At 58.5% G+C, this 17,979-nt stretch overlaps 2 protein-coding genes across 7 annotated transcripts in view; one reads left to right on the top strand and one right to left on the bottom strand.

The window, feature by feature from the left end:
• NUMA1 (nuclear mitotic apparatus protein 1) overlaps positions 1 to 8,114 on the top strand; it is a 66,583-nt gene extending 58,469 nt beyond the window's left edge. For all 6 annotated transcript variants that reach the window (XM_077341122.1, XM_077341121.1, XM_077341117.1 and 3 more), the window contains 5 exons: positions 585 to 721; positions 1,652 to 1,870; positions 3,440 to 3,553; positions 4,454 to 4,615; positions 6,716 to 8,114. In XM_077341122.1, coding sequence (XP_077197237.1) covers positions 585 to 721; positions 1,652 to 1,870; positions 3,440 to 3,553; positions 4,454 to 4,615; positions 6,716 to 6,751 — 668 coding nt within the window. In that variant the 3' untranslated portion in view covers positions 6,752 to 8,114. The remainder of the gene's footprint in view (positions 1 to 584; positions 722 to 1,651; positions 1,871 to 3,439; positions 3,554 to 4,453; positions 4,616 to 6,715) is intronic.
• Positions 8,115 to 10,353: 2,239 nt separating this feature from the next.
• On the bottom strand, positions 10,354 to 15,675 carry IL18BP (interleukin 18 binding protein). Its single transcript, XM_077341116.1, has 6 exons — positions 15,552 to 15,675; positions 13,904 to 13,960; positions 13,478 to 13,531; positions 12,048 to 12,174; positions 10,909 to 11,135; positions 10,354 to 10,522 (listed from the first exon to the last, which is right to left on the bottom strand). The coding sequence occupies exons 1-5, from the start codon at positions 15,565 to 15,567 to the stop codon at positions 10,922 to 10,924; spliced, it is 468 nt and encodes a 155-aa protein (XP_077197231.1). The 5' UTR covers positions 15,568 to 15,675; the 3' UTR covers positions 10,354 to 10,522; positions 10,909 to 10,921.
• Positions 15,676 to 17,979: the final 2,304 nt, after the last annotated feature.

Raw genomic sequence — 17,979 nt, 5'->3', positions numbered from 1 at the left:
CGGGGACCCAACCTTCTGTGGTGTGAAGAGCAGAGTGCCCACGTGTCCTTCCTGGGCCTTCTGGCCATTCCTTGAGCATTAGCCACGTTCTGGGGTGAGGGGAGAGCCGATAGCTCACTTTGGGTCTAGATGTGTAGCCATGGATGCTTTGGGCTGATCCTGCCTTGAGCAGGGGGTTGGACTAGATGGCCTGTGTGGCCCCTTCCAACTCTAGGATTCTCTGTTGGCCCTTCTGCAGCAGCAGAAAAGATCAAAGCTCCAGGAGTTCCTTCAAGACTAACACAGCTTGTGGGGGGAGAGGAGCTCTTGTGGGTCCCTGCTCACTTTTCAGATAAAGCTAGCGTGTGGTCCAGCTGTCCTTATATCTCAAGGTGGATGGAGTCCCATCCTGCACAGCCAAATGTGGTGCCCTCCATGGAGACAGATCAGGATGGGCGGCCGTGAGAGTCTGTCTGGAGCAGCAGAAAAGAGCCAGAGTTCAGGAACACCCTCAAGACTAGCAAAGCCTGGACTTCTGCTCTTTTCAGCTGGGGTCACTGTCTTCAGTGCGGGTGGCCTAAACGTCTGACTTTTTCTGCTCTCAGGACGCAGCAGCCTGTACTTGGGAACCTGCCAGGACGAGCCAGATCACCTGGACGAGTGGAACCGCATTGCCGAGCTGCAGCAGCGCAACAGGGTGTGTCCACCTCACCTGAAGACCTGCTACCCCTTGGAGTCCAGAGTAAGTTCGCATGGATCACGAGATCCGGTTCGTTCCCCGCAGGGGTCCCAGGAGTCCAGGGGCCCGTTTCCAGTCCAGCCGCCAGCCAGGTGAGGGGCCCCCAGCGTGGGGCCTGCCAGTACCTTTCCTGGCGCCCACTGGGTGTGGGTCAGGCAAGGAGAGTCTTTGGCCCAGGGGGGATTCTGACAGGCTGGTCAGCTGCAGAAAAAGCTGCTTTGCCCCAGGGAGTCGTGACGTGGTGCGTGAGGGTAAGGGGCAGCAGCCGCTGTTCTATTCCATGGATTCATTTAATGACTATTCCGCCCTCCCTAGCGGCTCAGGGCAGCGAGCAAGAGGAGTCCGTTATACAACAATGGAACATGAAAGTTAAAACACTTTGAACCATTAAACACACCATGCTATTAAATGCTCCCTGCCTCTCAGTGCAACCAACCCCCATTCCCTCTGGCTGTCTGCAAGCTGTCCATGGTAGTCCTCCGTGGGGGATGGTCCGTGGTGGCTGCTCTGTGTCAGGATCCCGGGGTTGCCCCCAGAGGAATGTGCTGTGGGGAGGGGGACCCAGGTGGCTTGCTTCCATCTGCCTGCTAGCCAAGGGGTGGGGGCTGTGTGCAGACAGTGCCTCTCTCCTGGGCCGAACTAGAGGGTGGCGGTCACGTCCGGAAGGTCTGTCTGCGGAATGGGTTGTTTTCGTGAGAGCTTTTCAGCAGAGCTTTGCTTTTTGCTTGGTCTCCGGGTCAGAAGTCCGTTTCTGCTCCTGCATGCCAAGGTCATTCGAGCTCCCCCCACCCCCAGAATGAGCCGGCAGCCGTGTAAGACCGAGGGTCAAGGGCCAGAGGGTGGGAAGTCAGTCCGGCTCGCTGGGGTTCTCCGGGGACCTGTGTCTGTGTGCAGATCCTTCAGATGCTCTTTTCCCCTCCCCACGTTCTGCAGCCCTCTCAGTCCCTGACCGCCATCACAGACGAGGAGATGAAGACCGGAGACCCCAAAGAGACCCTCCGGCGCGCCAGCATGCTCCCCTCCCAGATTGCAGAGGGCCCCATGACCCGGCGCAGCACGCTGAGCTCGGCCTGGGTGGCCGGTGGGGTGGCCACTCGGCACCAGAGGAAACGCACCTCGACGGAGGCCCTGCAGGGTCTCGGCACCCCAGAGGTGAGCGACTCCACAGCACCCAGCGAGCTCAATGTGGGGGGGGGGGCAGAAGGGGAATGGATCTTCGAATCACTGGCTCATGGCAGCTGCCTGCGTTTCCTCAAGGCAGATTTCAGTGAGAGGGAAGAACTGATGTGGGCCTGCCAGGGATGAGGTGGGCGTGGACGCAATTGTTCCTTTACTCTGAAAAGAATTGCAACTTCCTTGGAGGGCAGCGGGGTGAGGCTGCAGCAGGAGGACTAGAACTGCATCCTTCAGCACCAGAGGCCAATAGGGTTTTGGGGGCACGAGCGTTCAAGAGTCCGAGCTCCCTTGAGCAACTCACTTGGCATCCTTCAGCACCACAAGGGAGAGCCCGCAAAGTGATAATCCTTGGGGGGGGGGGCAAAAGGAGTAGAGTCACTTGAAACTCAACAGAGCTCTTCTGCCAGGGCTAGGAAGATCGGGGCCCCTCACGGAGGTCATCTGGCTCCCCCTGAGAAGTCCCGTCCCCCCGTCCCCTCCCCTGAAGCTCACTCTCAGAAGGTCTGTTGAGCCGGGGAGAGGGTTGTAATTGGGGATTTTAACAGTGGATTTATGGGGTTTTATGCTTGAGTTGTCAAACACCAGGAGCCTTTCTGGGAGTGCTCGGGTAGAAGCCAAATTATAAATAAATAAAAATAAATGGACAAGGAGAGAGAACCAGCCTGGGGTCCTGGTTAACAGCAGCGGTTTCTAATCTGGCAAGCTGCATTTGATTCCCCACTCCTCCTCCTCCAAATGCCACCAGCTAGGGGACCTTGGGCTCGTCACAGCCCTGATAGTGCTATTTTAACAGCAGTTCTTCCAGAGCTCTCTCACCCTCACCCACAGGGTGTCTGTTTTGGGGAAAGGAAAGAGAAGGCAACTGGAAGCCACTGCTCCTTTGGGAAGTAAAAAGTGGGGTATAAAAACAACTCTTCCATTTGCGGGTCTTTAGGTATGTGCGGGGGCAGTCCCTCCTGATGGCCCCGGGGTTTTGGCCCCTGCGTGACCCAGAGTGTTGGACTGGATGGGCCCTTGGCCTGACCCAACAGGGCTCCTCTCATGTTCTTATGGGGCAGGGATGCTCTGTCTCCTTGGTGCTTGGGGGGAGCAAGAGTGGGAGGACTTCTGGAGTTCGGGCCCCACTGGTGGAGCTCCCGATGGCCCCTGGGCCCCTGGCCACATTCTTGGATGGCTATTTGGCCATCAGGGGGAGCCACTAGCATGATCCAACAGGGGTCTTCACCTCTGCAGAATTGGGTGGGGCAAGGAGCACACAAGGGTGGGGGCTTTCTTTCATAGGAAGGGCATCCTGGAATGGCAGAGAGCTGAACACCCGAGGGAGGGTCTCCTTCCCCAGAGCAGAGCAGATCTTTGCCGGCGGTCCCACGCTCCTTCTTTCCTGCCTCCTTGGGTGAACTTGCTTCCTCCTCCGCTGCTCAGCAGGACCCGGGGGGGGGGGGGGGGAGGTCAGGCGATTTGTGCTTCCGTGAGTTTCGCCCGCTTACTCTGACCGCCCGAGGTGCCCACCTGGGGCAAATCCTCTCGTCTCCCTCCCCGTTGCAGTCTAAGAAATCGGCCAGCTGTTTCCCACGGCCCCAGACCCCCAAGCGGCGGAACGAAGAGCTCAAGCGCAGCTCCCTCGCGGGGGGCAAGAAGGGGGCAGCCCAGGACAAACAGGTGAGCCGTGGGGGGGGGGGACCGGCTTCTCCCCCAGCAAGCAGGGGCAGGGAGAGGTAGCTGGTGTGAAAGGCAGCCCTGGAGGTCCTGCACTGACCTGCATCCCTGGTGCACAAAGAGAGAAGTGTGACTTCTGTGGCCCGGTCTCCCTGCTTCCCCCTGCCCTTCTACCCTCTTGCTGCCAGGGAGAGCTGTCGGCCCAGGGTGCCTGGCGGTGGCCAGCAACACAAACTTCTAGACCAGCGGTAGTCAAACTGCGGCCCTCCAGATGCCCATGGACTGCCAGCGAATGCTGGCAGGGGCTCCTGGGAATTGTAGTTCATTGACATCTGGAGGGCCGCAGTTTGACTACCCCTGGTCTAGACGTTAGTGTGTGTGTGTGGGGGGTCCTCCAATGTTGTCCATGATCAATTTCCTTCAGGTTTCAGTCCCCGCATCCTCCGGCCCCTTCCCGCTCACCTCCGCTGTTTTAACGAGAGCTCTTAACCCCGGACTGCCCCAGCCACCCACATCCAGACTGTAGCCCGGTTCCGATCCCCGCTGGATCCCCAGGCAAAAACATTTCCCTCCCAGCCTCAGTTCCCCCAGCCTGGATGGGGGAAGGGATGGCAGTGTGCGGCAGTAGCCTCAGCGGGGGCATTTAGCCCACAGGGGGCTTGTCCCGTTGGCAGTGGGTGCTGGCGGGAAGTCCTCCTTGAGCTGCCAGGGGCGGCCCTGGGTCCCCCCACCGGCAGCATCTGGGCCCATCTCTGCATCCAGCGTTTCCACCACCTCCTCTGCAGCCGGATTGTACTGGGGATTGCGTGTGTGTCCGGCTCTCCGGTGGGCTCCCTCATTCTGCTGTGGGGGGGAGGCTGGCCCAGATGTCCCACAATAAACATGCTCCTTTCTCTCCTGCAGACGGACAGGCGCCAGTCACTGGCGTTCAGCATTCTCAACACGCCGAAGAAACTCGGCAACAGTCTTTTGCGCCGTGGAGCCAACCGGAAAGTGACTCCGAAGAACTCCCCCCGCGGTGGCAGCCGGAGGTCCCCCAGGGCAGCTGCCTCCCCCAAGGGCAAGGTGAGAGGAGTGGGAGGCCAGGGGGAGCTGCTCTGGGCAGAAGCTGCCTGGCTTTGAATGGGGAGCCCTTTTCCCTCCCCTGCCTCTGCTAGCTTTCCACGCTCCAAGGGTGGGAAGTCTCTAGCTTTAGGTTGGACTAGATAGCTTATGTGGCCCCTTCCAACTCAATGATTCTGGGATCCTGCACTGAGCAGGGGTTGAACTAGATGGCCTCTCTGGTCCCTTCCAACTCTATGATTCTGGGATCCTGCACTTAGGAGGAGGTTGGACTCGATGGCCTGTCTGGTCCCTTCCAACTCTACGACTCCACAGGGGGAAAGACTTTACTCCCTTGCTGGGCTTTGTGATTCTTGCTTCTCCCTGCAAGGAACTTTTTATTTTTTTTCTCTTTTGAACAGAGAATCTTTATTAAAGATTATTAAAGGGTAAAAGAAGGTGAGGGGAGAGACACACACCCAAAAGGGCAAATAAGGAAAATGAAAAGGAACAGACATAATTTTCTGAGTCTCCAGCCAACCAGACCATAAACCATAATCTATTCTTCAGATTTATCAATGTATACCAAGATTACAACTTGAAATTGAAATTAATTCTGCATTTATTTATTTGGTCTCTAAATCCACAAATCATCCAATTTTTTTTGTCTTTTCCTGCAAGAAGTCAGTAAGAAGTTTCCAATTAATCATAAAGGAAATGGTTGTCTTCTCTCTTGCAAGGGGCATAAATTTAACCATTTCAGCAAATTCTGAAGTCCTCTGTTGTAGGTAATTTTGTAGTTTTCTGGTTAGAATCATAGAGTTGGAATACAGGCCATTCTAGTCCAACCCCCTGCTCAACGCAGGATCAGCCCAAAGCATCCTAAAGCAAAATGGTTCTGAGCATAATGGTTCTCGGCTGTTATCATACACAAAAATAGTCCCATTACTATATTCCCAGTTTAGGTCTAGCAATCCTAAAAGAGATGCTTCTGGCCTCATTTGCAAATAAACCTTTTAAAGTCTTTTGCATTGCTTGCATGCATTTGTTTCAAAGTTTCATTGCTCTCCAGCTAGTCCACCACCAATGGTAAAACGTCATTCATTCACACTTCCAGCATCTATTTGATGTATTTTTATACATTATGCCCAATTTATCTGGCATCATATTCCATGTATCATTTTATTTAAAAAAAAAACTCATCAAAGTTAGAGCTTAATGCAAATTTGATTCCCTTCAGCCACGTTTTGTGTATGTTATAACCCAAATCCCTGCTCTGTTCTGTCATAGCCTTTCACACCTGCTCATTGTCTGTGTTGTATCTCAATATGTCCGCAAGGAGCTTTGAGCATAGGGACGCCTTCCTCACTTGAAGGCCTGACCTGGACAGCCCAGGCACAGCCCAGCCTGGTCCTGTCTGATCTCAGAAGCTAAGCAGGGCTGACCCCGGCTGGTCTGTGGATGAAAGACCCCCAAGGAGCAGGAGGCCCCGGGGCCTCCTTCCCAGCAGCCTGAGGCCATGTCGCTTTGCTTCAACAGGACACTGGGGCTGGTGCAGCAGGCAAGCACGACCCCGCCCGTCCCCAGCAGGCTTGTATGCACCCTCTTCTGACTGGCCTTCTGACCGGGGCACGCTCTCTTTGCCTCTCCACCGCCCGTCCCCTTCTGGCACGCACAGGCTCTGGGTTCGGGCACCAGCACCGGGTGTGGAAAGCAGCCCTCACTTGTCTGTGGCGCCTGGCTGCCGGGGATTGAAGGGGTGGAAGCGGTCCTTCCTCACGCTACCCTGGCTGCAGGGAGGGAAGAACATGGGGCAGGGTCTGGATCGCGTGCGGAAAAGCAGCGGCCGGCGTGATCCTCTTAACCTTGTGCCCTGGAGGGTTGCCAGCACCCACGGCCGTGTGGGGGGGGGAGTGGGCCTGGAGTCCGAACGCGGCAAGCAAGGTGGCCCCACCACGAGGCAAACTGTGATGTGAGGCACCATTGAGGCTGGGGTGTGAGGGACCTTTCTGCAGGGGTGTCGCGGTGTGTGCCTGCTGTGTGCATTCTGGCCTGGGACCGCTCCGGCTGCCTTTCTGGCTTCCAGGCACAGCATCCTCTGACCAAGTCCTTTTGTCCCTGCAGGCCAGCTCCAAGTCGCACAGGAACTCCAGATTCTAACTCTGCCGCCTCCCCTGGCTGAAAACGCTCTCCGGTCCCCTGTTCTCCCCGTGGGGAGGGAGCTGGGTGCCCCCGGAGCCTCCACCCCTTGCAGCTCGCCAGCAGGCCGCCTCTTCTCTCCCTACCCGAGCGAGGCCGAGGGGCCGGAGGCTGCCTGGCACAATCTCACCGTGTGCGGGACGGGACGGCTTCCAAAATCATTCCAGGCGCCCCCTGGGGGTCTGGAGGACAAGTGCCACACCACACCCTCCTTGTGACCCTGCAGTAGCCCAGCAGCCTCACTGGGGAGGGGGGGCCACAGGGGCCCTAGGAGGCCGGGCTTCTTTTGGCACTCTGCCAGCCCTCCCTGCAGCCTTAAACATCTAGGAAGAGAATCCTCCCCCTCCCCAGCCCCTTCCCATAGCTAAGGAAGAAACTATATCAGCGAGCATCGTGGACGCCACTTGCAGGGGATGTCTCCGAGGCCCCCTCCCACCCCCGCCAGCTTCCTCCCTTGTACATTCTGCAAGCAGGGGCGACAGCTGGACGGGCAGCCCCCTGTTCCTAGACCTGCCCCCCTACCCCCTGTGGAGTGAGAGCTGGTGAACTGGGAACTCGAAGGCAGAGAGCTCCCGCCGAAGACGCTGTGGATGTCCTCCGTGGCAGAGAGGATCTTTCCCGGCCAGAGTTTGGCTCTGGTCCTGTGGGCATCTGGGTCTGCTTTGTGCAAACCAGGAGGGACCTGGTTTGCCTCCGGGGTGGGTCTTCCTTCCGCTGGTTCCAGGGTGGGGGTCTCAAAGGCCGCTTCTCAGCTAACGGGGGTCCTGGCCTGGCTTGGGCAGCCCCTTCCATTGATTCTGCAGGCTTTACTTAGCTGTGTTGCTTTGTATCGTACTCTGTAGGCACAGGAGCTTGGGGGGGGGAGTTCACAGCAGTGTCCCTCTGGCACGGGGCAGACGGGGAACAGGGTGTGGGCAAGGCACGGGCCGGAGAGAGGAGCACCTGGCGTTCCCTGCCTCAGCTCCCCAAGAACAGCCTTTCCCCGGCCCTGCAGGGAGTCCTCTCCCCTGACAGACAAGCAGCACACTCTGCCTGCTGCTCACGGGGCAAAGCGCAGGGGAAGAAAGGGCAGCGGCCAAGGATCCCAGAGGGCTCTTGCCCCTGGGCAGGCTTTAGCCACGCCAGCACCGCTGCCAGCCTCCCCCAGGGGCCCGGTGTGAGAGTCTTGCCCGAGTGGGGCCCCTTGGGGAGGGACACAGCCTGAGGGTGCCCCCCCCACTAGCTGCCTTCTAATACTCGCCTTTGTAGAGAGTTTAGCAATCAAAATGTGTCATTTTAAGTAATAAAATGTTTCTACTTGTAAATAAATGGTATTTTTCTCCCAGTCCCAGCGTGATCTCTTGCTCTCCTTGCTTAAATGGCTGCCATCTGTCCCCCGGGGCTGGGACCAGAGGGTGGTGCTAGGGGAGAGGACCTCCCAGCAACCAACGTGCCCCAAAGTGCCCCGCCCCGCAGGGGGCTCCGCTCTCCCTGATGCTTCCCCTTGCCCGGCAGATCCAGAGTGTCAGCTGAGGGCTTTGTGCTGGAGCCCAGGGGGAGCTCCGTAGGACCTGGCAGTCCCGGAGGGTGGGTTGGGGGGAGACTTGCACAGGGCAGGTAGAGAGGGGGAGTTGGGGAGTCTCCCTGCTTGCCTCCAGAACAGCGGTTGAACAATAGAACCACCGCAGACAGCAGAACAGTTCAGGCCACTCCTCTCCTCTTTCTCTATAGAAACTATCCTTTCAGCCACCTGGCTCCTTTGCATGTTCCGACTCTGCGTTCCTTTTTGCAGTCGTTTTAAGGGTCTGGGTTCCCTTGAAGCCGCGTCTCTCACGGTCGGCCGCAGGGGGGCAGCCGCAGGATGTAGACCACGACCTGAAAGGCGACAGGAGCTGTGAGCTGAAAGAGCAGCCCAGGGAGGGGACTCAGGTGGCAGATGCAGGCGTGTGCTTCGACTTAGACAATGGTGAGCTCAAAATCATAAAACTTTGGGGCATTTGGAGGAAGGAGACCAGGGACTCCTCTCTGAGACACAACAGCCTCCTTATCGAGAGGTGCACATGCTGCCAGAGGTGATGCAGGGAATGTGGCGCCTCAAGACCCTGAACCCTCTGCAGGTTCAGCCCAAAGGCCTGGAGTGAGCCCCTTGCTCCATGAGGGACCGTGGCTGCTTCCGAGAAGCCCACAAGCCAAGCGTCAAAGGGCGCCTCCTGCCCCAGACTCTTCTCCCCAGGACACTGCGCATGAAGTGATGAGGCCTCTGAACATGGAAGTTCTATGCAGCCATCATGGCTCATTTCAGCAGATAAATCTCCATGAGTTTATCTAGACCCCTTCTGGAGAGCCATCTTGGTATAGCATAGCTTCTAATCTGGAGAGCCTAGTTTGATTTCCCACTCCTCCACACAGCTGGGTCATCTTGGGTGAGTCACAGTCCTGAAAGATCTGTTCTCAGCAGTTCTCTTAGAGTTCTCCCAGCCCCATCTCCCTCACAGAGTGTCTGCCTGTTGTACAGAGAGGAAGGGAAGGCAATTGTAAGCTGCTTTGAGGCCTCTTTGGGCAGTGAAAAGTGGGGTATAAAAACCAATTTGTATTCTTATTCTGGAAGCCCTCTGAGCTGGTGGCTGGCCTCAGTCTCTCCGGTTTAAGGTGCCGTGGTTTGTTGAAGTGGAAAAACAGTCACGCTGGGTCAAGCCTAGCCACCTTCGTAGTCCAGCTGACCCAAGCTTCCCAGAAACGCTTCAAGAACAGAATGGAGAACAGCCCCTCCCTATTGCTGCCCCACTGGCACCAGGGAACCCCTGAGACTGCTGCTTCTGAGCTCGGAGGCTCCTTGCTATGGCTCAGTGGCAGAGCACCTGGCATCCGGAAAGTCCCGGGTTTAGTCCCCAGCAGCATCTCCCGTTAGCGGGATCAGAGTGGGCAATGCAAAAGACCTCTGCCTGGGAGCCTGGAGAGGGGGGGGGGCCTGATTCAGCAGAAGGCAGCTGAGCCGTGGAGGCACACAGCCCTTGACTCTTCTCCAGGTTGTGTCAAATCCCTTTCTAAAGCCAGCTGACTTTCTAAAACCAGTGTGGGGGAGAGGTTAAGAGCGGCGGCTTCTAATCTGGCGAACCAAATTTGATTCCCTGCTCCTCCCCACATGCAGCCAGCTGGGGGACCTTGGGCCACTCACAGCCCTGATAGTGCAGTTCTGTCCCGGCAGACCTGTCAAGGCTCTCCTAGTCCCACCTCCCTCACAGGGTGTCTGTGGTGGGGAGAGGAAAGGGAAGGCGCTTGGAGACTCCTTCTGGCAGTGAAAGTGGGGCATGAAAACCCTCCTCCTTCTTTTGACTAAGCACGGTCACGAAGCCCAGCCGGTGCACCCTGTCCAAGGTCGTTCCTTATTTGGTGAAGACATTCTTCCTGAACGCCCACCCTTTTCTGCGGCAGCCACGTGCCGCTGTGGGGTTTGCCTGACGGGGTGCTCCATTTGACATTTGGAGTGAATCATTGCATTGGTTTTCTAGCTGCCTGCCGGGCAGCACATCCACAGAAGCGCCGAGCGCAACGGGCCCCAGAATGATGACATTTCCCCGTCGGTGCAAAGCGGAGGCAGCAAACACGTTTTATTTCGAGCAGCCCAGCACAGAACCAGGAACGGCACCCAGCCACGAAATCTTCCCAGGAAGGAGCTTGGGGCCTCTCTGTTTTCCCAGCACATCTCCCATCTCCTCCGGTGGGTGCAGTGATGAGGGGTGGCGGCACAGGGAGCTGGAACAGAAAGGGACCATGTGAGGGAGAGGTCCTTTGGGGAAGGACAGCACCGAAGGGGGGCCCAGCACCCCCCTTGTCCCCCAAGAGGCTCCGATGGTGGGGTCCCGCAGGCCCTCGAGCTGCTCCCTGGGCAGCCCTGGAAGCAGAGGAAGTGGTTCGGCACAAAGGAGAGCAGGGGCCCCCACGCCCACGCCTGCCAGGTATTTGTAGGAAGCAGGCAGGGCTCTGAGTGGGTGCCGGAGGCTTGGTGGGCTGCCACCACAACCCAAGAAGCTTCTCCGTGGCCCTGCATTTCGTGGCTGGTTCCACCTCCTGCAGCCACCGTTCTTCTTGTGGCTGGAAGCAAGCCCCCGGCCCCCTCCCCCCTAGCCGCCCGCTCTTACCTGGGGCTCTTCCTCAAGGCCCTTCCAGCATTCCGCTCCCGCTGCCTCTGCTCCTCGCCCCCTCCTCTTCCTCCTCCGGTGGCAGCCAGGTGAGGGTCTTCTGGGCGGCCCCAGCCGGGTCGAGGATGACGCACCGGAAAGTGGTCCGCAGGTCCCGCTTGGAGAAGGCGTGGAAGACCAGGTCCCGGCAGAGGAGGTGGCGGCCGTCCGGCCCTCCGCTCTGCTCTCTGGGGGGAAAGAGGAAGGGGGGCTGAAGGAACGGGGGCTCCTGGGCCCAGCCAGGAAAGGCCCAGGCATTGTGGGGGAGCGGGGAAGGAGGGCCCTTCCCAAAGGCCTGGAGCAGTTGGGAGCCTGAAGGCAGCAGAAATCCAGCCATGCAGGAGTGGCCCCCAGTCAGGCCCTGCAGGAGCAGCAGGCTCCAGAGTCGGGGGGGGGGGAACCTCCATCGGGGCCAGGGACCCAGCAGGGCAGATGGAGGCCACCGGGGCTTCCACCAAGTCTTGCTTCTCGGCTGGGTAGCTCAGAATGTAGGCCGGCCGAGAACAGCCCTGCTGGGTCAGACCAGGGAGGGCCCACCTAGGCATGTCTGTGGCCAAGCAGATCTTCTACAAAGCCAACCATGTTGCAGAGAGAGACTGAAGCCCTTGCCTCCTGACTCTGCGGCTCAGGGGATTAGTGCCTCTGCATGGAGAGGCTCCGCTCTGTACCCAGGGTCAGCAGCCCTCCATTTGTGGCCCTCACGGCATCCTTGGCGGAGAATTCCACCGTTTAAGCAGTCTCTGTGTAAAGTAGCATTTCCTTCTGTCTGTCTCGCACCTACAGCCCACCAGCTTCATTGGGTGCTCTCAACTTCTGGTATTTGAAGAGAGGGAGGAAAAGTTCTCAGCTCTCTCCAACCCATGCAGAATCTGATAAACCCCGATCCAGTCCCCACCCCCCACCCCCCACCCCGCAGTTGAATCTTTTCCCAGCAGAAAAGTCCCCGACTCTTCCGACTCCGAGGTCTTTCCCCTCCCCTCCCCTCCTGCCTGGTCCTTTTAACTGGGGGTGCTGCCAGGGACTGGACATGGGGCCTTCTGCCTGCCAAGCCACAGGCCTGTCCCTCGCCCCTCCTGGACGTGGCTGTCCTCCTCGCTCACCTGGCGTCCTCCTCGCTCACTGCCTCATCCGGGTACAGGTCCTCCACGAAGGAGCCGTTCGCCAGCCAGTAGACGATGCCGCTTGGGAAGGCCGAGGAGCCCAGGCAGGAGACCCGGACGCTTTGCCCTGTGAGGAGGAGAGCAGGGAGACCCTCAAGGACCCAGGGCAGACCCCTCAGCAGGATAGGGGCGTTTTGTGAACGTAGGCTCATTTGATGAACTTGGGCAGATGGGGAGTGGGTGGGCAGGAAGGGATGGGCCAGTGTTTGTCTCTTTGGCCCTTCCTGGCAGACCCAGGGAATTGCTAATAGCCACTGAGGGATGGGAGGTGAATTCCCTCCAGGCCAGGCTGGATTCTGGAGATTTTTTGGGGGGTGATAAGCTGGGGTCACAGCAGGTAGACAGGTTCCTGCATTGTGAGTGTCCTGCGTAGTGCAGGGGGTTGGACTAGATGACCCAGGAAGACCACTCTGTGATTCTATGGACAGAAACCCTTTGTCCTCCCCCAGAAGTGACCCAAGAGAGGCGCAAGATGGCAAAGGGGGGACGGGGCAGGGTGGGGGAGGGGATCACTGCACGGCTCCCTAACATTCTGGGTCCAGATGGCCACTTGGGGGCTGCCCTGGGCAGAGCTGAGCCGCACATGTGGATGGGCTTGGGCACAGCTAGAAGCTTCCCACCCCACTTTTCTCGACCCGAAAGAGCCTCAAAGTGGCTTCCCATTTGCCTTCCCTTCCTCTCCCCACAACAGACACCCTGGGAGGCAGGTGGGGCTGAGAGAGCTCTGGGAGAACAGACCCAAGAGAACTGTGACTGGCCCCAGGTCACCCAGCTGCTAGTCTGTGGTGGAGGAGGAGGAGAGAGGAATCAAACCCAGCTTGCCATATTAGCAGCCGCTGCTCTTGACCACGGCCCCACACTGGCTGACTTTGGAGGGTGGGCACTGAGGCATGGCACCCCCCTGATGCCAGCCCCTCCCCTCAACCCCCCAGGAATTTCTTGGACTGGAGTTGGCAACCCTAAAGAGGCCGTTTCCAGCTTCCCACTCAAGGCCTGCCTTCGGTGGGGGGGGCCGGATTCCTGAGGAGCAGCGGAGGGTCAAGGCCTTGCTGTCCTTGGCGGTTGGCAGAGTTTGGGCAGGAAGAAGCAACCTGTCCGCTGTAGCCTTCCCTGGTGGAGGAAGAGGGGAGGGAGGGGCCCCGATCCAACCACGGGCACAGGCTTGGATGCTCACCCTTTTTGAAGCAGGGAGACGCTGCCTGTGCCTGAAATGTTCCCCCAGCTACTCCTGCAGCAGGACGTCCTGGTGGGGCAACTGCCCCCCACCCCCGGGCACCCAGAGTGTTCCCACACCCAGCTGTTCAGGGGGGCCCATTCCTCCCTTCACCCTCCCCCCAAGACGGGCCTGTTACAGACCCTGCCTGACTCACCTAAGGACGCTCTGATTTGCAGGGAAGAAGTGATGAGTGGTTGGGATCTGGTGGCTGGAGAGAGAGAAGGTGGTCACCGGGGGGGATCGGCTCTGCTGACCCTGGAATTGCCCGCTGAAGAGGCAGCCTCAGGATTGCCAACCTCCCTGCTGGGCCTGGGGATCTCTCACAATGACCACAGATCTCAAGGCGACAGCGATCAGATTTCCCAGGAGGAAACAGTTGTCTTGATGGGGGGTCTCCAGGGGGTCCTTGCCCTCCCCAGTTCCACTCCTTAATCTCCAGGCATCCCCCCACCAGGAATAACCAGATCTAAGCCCCTGGGCTGTGAGCAATGCATGGGGGCATCTCCAGCCACCACCAGGAGGTTGGCAAGCCTCCGTCCCCATCCCCTGCTGGCGGCCGCCTCCCTCTCCCCTGCCTTACCTGTCCCTCGGAAGCAGGTGCAGCTGCATAGCAGGACCAAGAAGACCCCGAGGAGACCTGCAAGAGGAGCGGCCGATGGGTGGGGGCAGGAGGTGGGCACCTTCTGGTCGACCATGGTTGGGAAGAGGGGGCTGGGACTGTGTGCTCCCCTCCCCACAAATTAGTGGGCGGCAGACAAGTGACCCGGATGTTCTGTTGCACAGAATCCCTGGCAAAGGAGGGGAGGAGTGCATGGGACATGCTGGACCCGCAAGCAGTTGAAGCAGGCGATTTTATTTCAGGCTGTTTGACTCTTTCTGCTGGGATTTCTTGGCAGGCCTCACGGGTGGTCTTCAGCGGTTCCTTCTCACTTATATCGTAGGCCACTTTGAATCCCCCCCTCCATAGAAAGGCAGCCAGTAAAAGTGTTTGAAATAGTCACAGAACAACATTAACCAGGTTTCCTTCTGGGTTTAGACTTCAGAGCAGCAACAGGGCTCCCCCCCCCCCCACCCCGGATCGATCCAACTACTTGGGCTGGCTTCAGTTGGGTCTCCGGGTTGGTCTGAGGCTGAGTCCAGGAGGGGCACCTGGGAGACCAGCCAAGGCTCACTGGAGGGCTAAGCGTCTGCCTGGACAGGTGTGCCCCCGTGCCCCTCCCTGCTGACCCCCGGCACCCCCCCCTGCCTCCCACCCTTTGTCACCAGCAGCTTTTCCAGAAAATATTGGCTGCAGACTCATCATTATGGAGCTAAAACTCAAAACGATATTTCTGCTAGGTTTTTTTTTTTTTAATGGCAAATAAGTTCACCAGAGTTTGGGGTCAGGGACGGGGGAGCACTTAGAGCAGCCCCAGCAAGCGCTGTCTTTGCATGGGCAGAGGCCGTGAGAGAGCAGAGCCGAGGGAGCGATCCAAGGGAGCGAGCCTCAGGGCCGGGAGGGGGGGTGGTTGAGCCGTTCCCCTTTCCTCCTGGATGCTGTGGGGGCAGCCAGCCCCCCCCCCCCCCCCGCCGCTGCCATTAATGTTTCCCGGGACCTTTCACATCCCCCTTTCCTGGGGGTTCAGGGCGGACTTTGGGAATCCTTTGGCACCTGCAGGGGCAAGGTGCTTCCCAGAATCCTTTGTGGCATCGCCCATAGGTGAGCATGCCCAGCGCTTGAGAGGTATTCTGTTACTGATCTAACACACGGAGAGGCCTGGGCCTTTCCGCCCAAAGAGGGTCCGCGGCTGACTGAGAAGGGAAGTCTGTTCTCCCCAAGCCCCTCGTGGTCTAGTCTCCACGTGGATCCTCACAGCAGCCCTGTGAGGGAGAGGACACGCCTTGGCCAAGTGGGGATCTGAGGTACCCAGCCTGCCCCTGCAAGGGTACCTCTGTGCCAACTCTTCTCCCCTACGGTTGCTTGGGGCAGCAAAATGCCTTGGCTGGCCCAGCCCAGGGAGCACAGCTGATGGGCCTTAACCCAGCCAGGGGCCTTCCTAAGGAAAATGCAAATAGCCCTGAAGATGTAGCCAGGGGCAGGCAGAGAGAAGACCCTGAGCATGCACAGAGCGCTTCCCCCTCTGCCTCTGAAGGTCAGCATTCTCCTCGTGGGTCCCAAGCCAGAGAGCGAACCTGCCCCGCACCCTGAGAGGAGGCCCTGTCCTGAGCGGCTTCCGCCGGAGCCCTACCTGGGTCTGAAGCCATCTCCGGACGTCTCGTGGCGAGGGAGCGTCGGGCCGCTGGGGACGGCAGGCAGCCCTTATATCAGGGCCCCCTCCATGCACCTTTGCAGCACCCATGCGCAAGTCCCTCTGACTCAAGAGGGAAAGTCCCTTGTGGTGGAGCCAGAGCCCGCTGAAGGGGGGGGGGTGACAACGGCAGCTAATTTTCCAGAATCTGCACCTGCCTCTTGATTCCCTCTGGGAGGGGCCAGACTCTTGGCTCCAGGTTAAGGAAGGATGGAGACGGGTCATTGCCCCTGTGGGGAGGGAGTCACCTGGCCAGTGCGGCCCTTTGCTGGAAGAGCAGCTCCCTGTCCAGCTCCCCCTGAGCTAGAGAGCCACAGCCAGCCCCTTGGTGGATTCCAGGGGAGGATTGCAAACCTGCCTCTAATTGGGCACCTTTCAGGTAAGGACAAAGCACAGAAAGTCCCAAGACCAGGCCGGAAGGGTGGAAGGAAATGCTGCAAAGCAGGGATCCTCAACTCTGGCCCTGTGGTGCCCCCCCCCCAAGACACCTTTCCTGCTGGGGCCAGGCAGGGGTTTTGCCTGGCCATTGGAGCTCCTGATGCAACCCGGAATGACACAGAGTGTTGGCCTGGAGCGGCCACTGGCCTGATCCAACAGAGCTCCTGGTGCTTGGGGGGCACAGTGGGGGGCTCCTGGGCGTTCTGGCCCTGCTGGTGGACCTCCCGATGGCCCCTGGGAAGCCCCGTGGGAAGAGCTGCCTGACAAAGCATCCTGACATGTGCCAAAGACGCACAAGTGGTCTTGACTCCCACCTTAGGGGGCCAGCCCCTGAGGGACCTTAATTAGATCCGCAGGGAGACCCATTGAGAGGCTGCCCCCCCCCCGCTTGTCGGCCCACCCCAAACAATTTCCCTAAGAGCTTCTATGAGCCCCCCCCCCAATTGCACAACCATCTCCCCTAAAGAGGAGGCGTCCAGAAGGTGTGCCTTGAAACTTAACAAATGAGCTATGAGCGTTTTAATACTTATTTATTAACGTTCCCTGTTTTAAACTTGGTAAGCTGCCCTGAGCCTCTGAGGACTAAATAATAATCGCTATAATAAAATGTTATTTATCTCCTGCCCTTCTGCATTGCTCAGGGCGACAATTAAGTACATTTGAAAAGGGAGCTCCCCGAAGGGATGCCGGGCTCCGGAGGCTCCCTTGCAGTCCTGGGGACGGGGTCAGCAGGGGACGATGGAGGCAGAGGAAGAGAAGGAAACTGAGTCCCAGGATGACCAGTGGAAGGGCCTGGGGGGGGGGGTCTAGCTGGTGGGAGAGGGGGGTGGGGGGAGACCATCCCATCTTCCAGGGGGAAAGAAGCCTTGGCAGGAGCAGATCCCCTTCGGATCCAGGAGAGGAGGTTTCCTTTGAGCACCGGGAGAAACTTCAGAACAGCAACAACAGTTTAAGACGTGAGCTGTGACTCCCAAAAGCTGCTCACCTGCCTTAAACAAGGGTGCTCCTGGACTGCTCCTGGACTCTGGGTGCTCTGGGTGCTCTGGACTGCTCCTGGACCCGGGTGCTCCTGGACTCTGGCTCTTTTCTCCTGCCACAGGTCTTGATCCATCGCCCAGGAAGGCACCATATTTGTCCGCACAGAATGGTCATCCGTCCACCTTGCTCTGAAAGGACAGGGGGACCCACATTCTGGCTGTCTCCGAAGGAGAGAGGCGGGACTCCCGGAAGCTCCTCCCTGGCCACAAATGTTGTTAGTCTTTCAGGTGCTCCTGGACTCTGGCTCTTTCCCGCCGCTCCAGAGGGACCAACGTGGCTCCCTGCCTTGATCTACTCCAATAACTTCATCAGGATGAGTAGGGAGGGACCCCTTTGGTGGAGGTCTTCTAGCTGGGGCTGAATCGCTCTCTGCCGGTGATTTCCTGTCCTGGGAGTGAGCTAGATGCCCTCTAAGCCCCCATTAAGCTCTAGGACTCTTTTTGGTGTTGTCCTCTGAAAATAACTTCTATGTTCTCTGTCCTCAAAAGATGCTTTCAGCCCATCTGGGCCCACATGAAGCTGCCGTCTAGGATCCTAGGTCCCTAGGACTTTGTTGTTTGCTCAGACCAACAGCTGCTCTGGCTGGCCCTTTTAGCTGGAGATGCTGCTGGGGATTGAACCGGGGTCCTTTTGCATGCCAAGCAGAGGCTCTGCCACTGAGCCACAGACTCTCCCCAGACGTTTCTTTGTCTCGGGAGCCAAGACTGGCTCCCACCCTGTGTGCCGCCCCCTGCAATGCTCTTGGATGTGGTGTGTCTGTTGCTGGCACGATGCCTCGGCCAGTCAGGCTAAGATCCATTGCCTCCAGTCCGTGATGGTGAGGCATCTCACGCCCCCCCAGCACTGGGTCCTTCGCAGCAGCTGCTCCAAAGCCCCCGGGAGAAGTGCAGGC

Source organism: Paroedura picta, chromosome 6 (genome assembly GCF_049243985.1).
Source record: "Paroedura picta isolate Pp20150507F chromosome 6, Ppicta_v3.0, whole genome shotgun sequence".
In the NCBI taxonomy this organism is placed as follows: domain Eukaryota; kingdom Metazoa; phylum Chordata; class Lepidosauria; order Squamata; family Gekkonidae; genus Paroedura; species Paroedura picta.
Note: the sequence above shows the minus strand (reverse complement) of the source record. Positions and strands in the feature narration are given on the sequence as shown.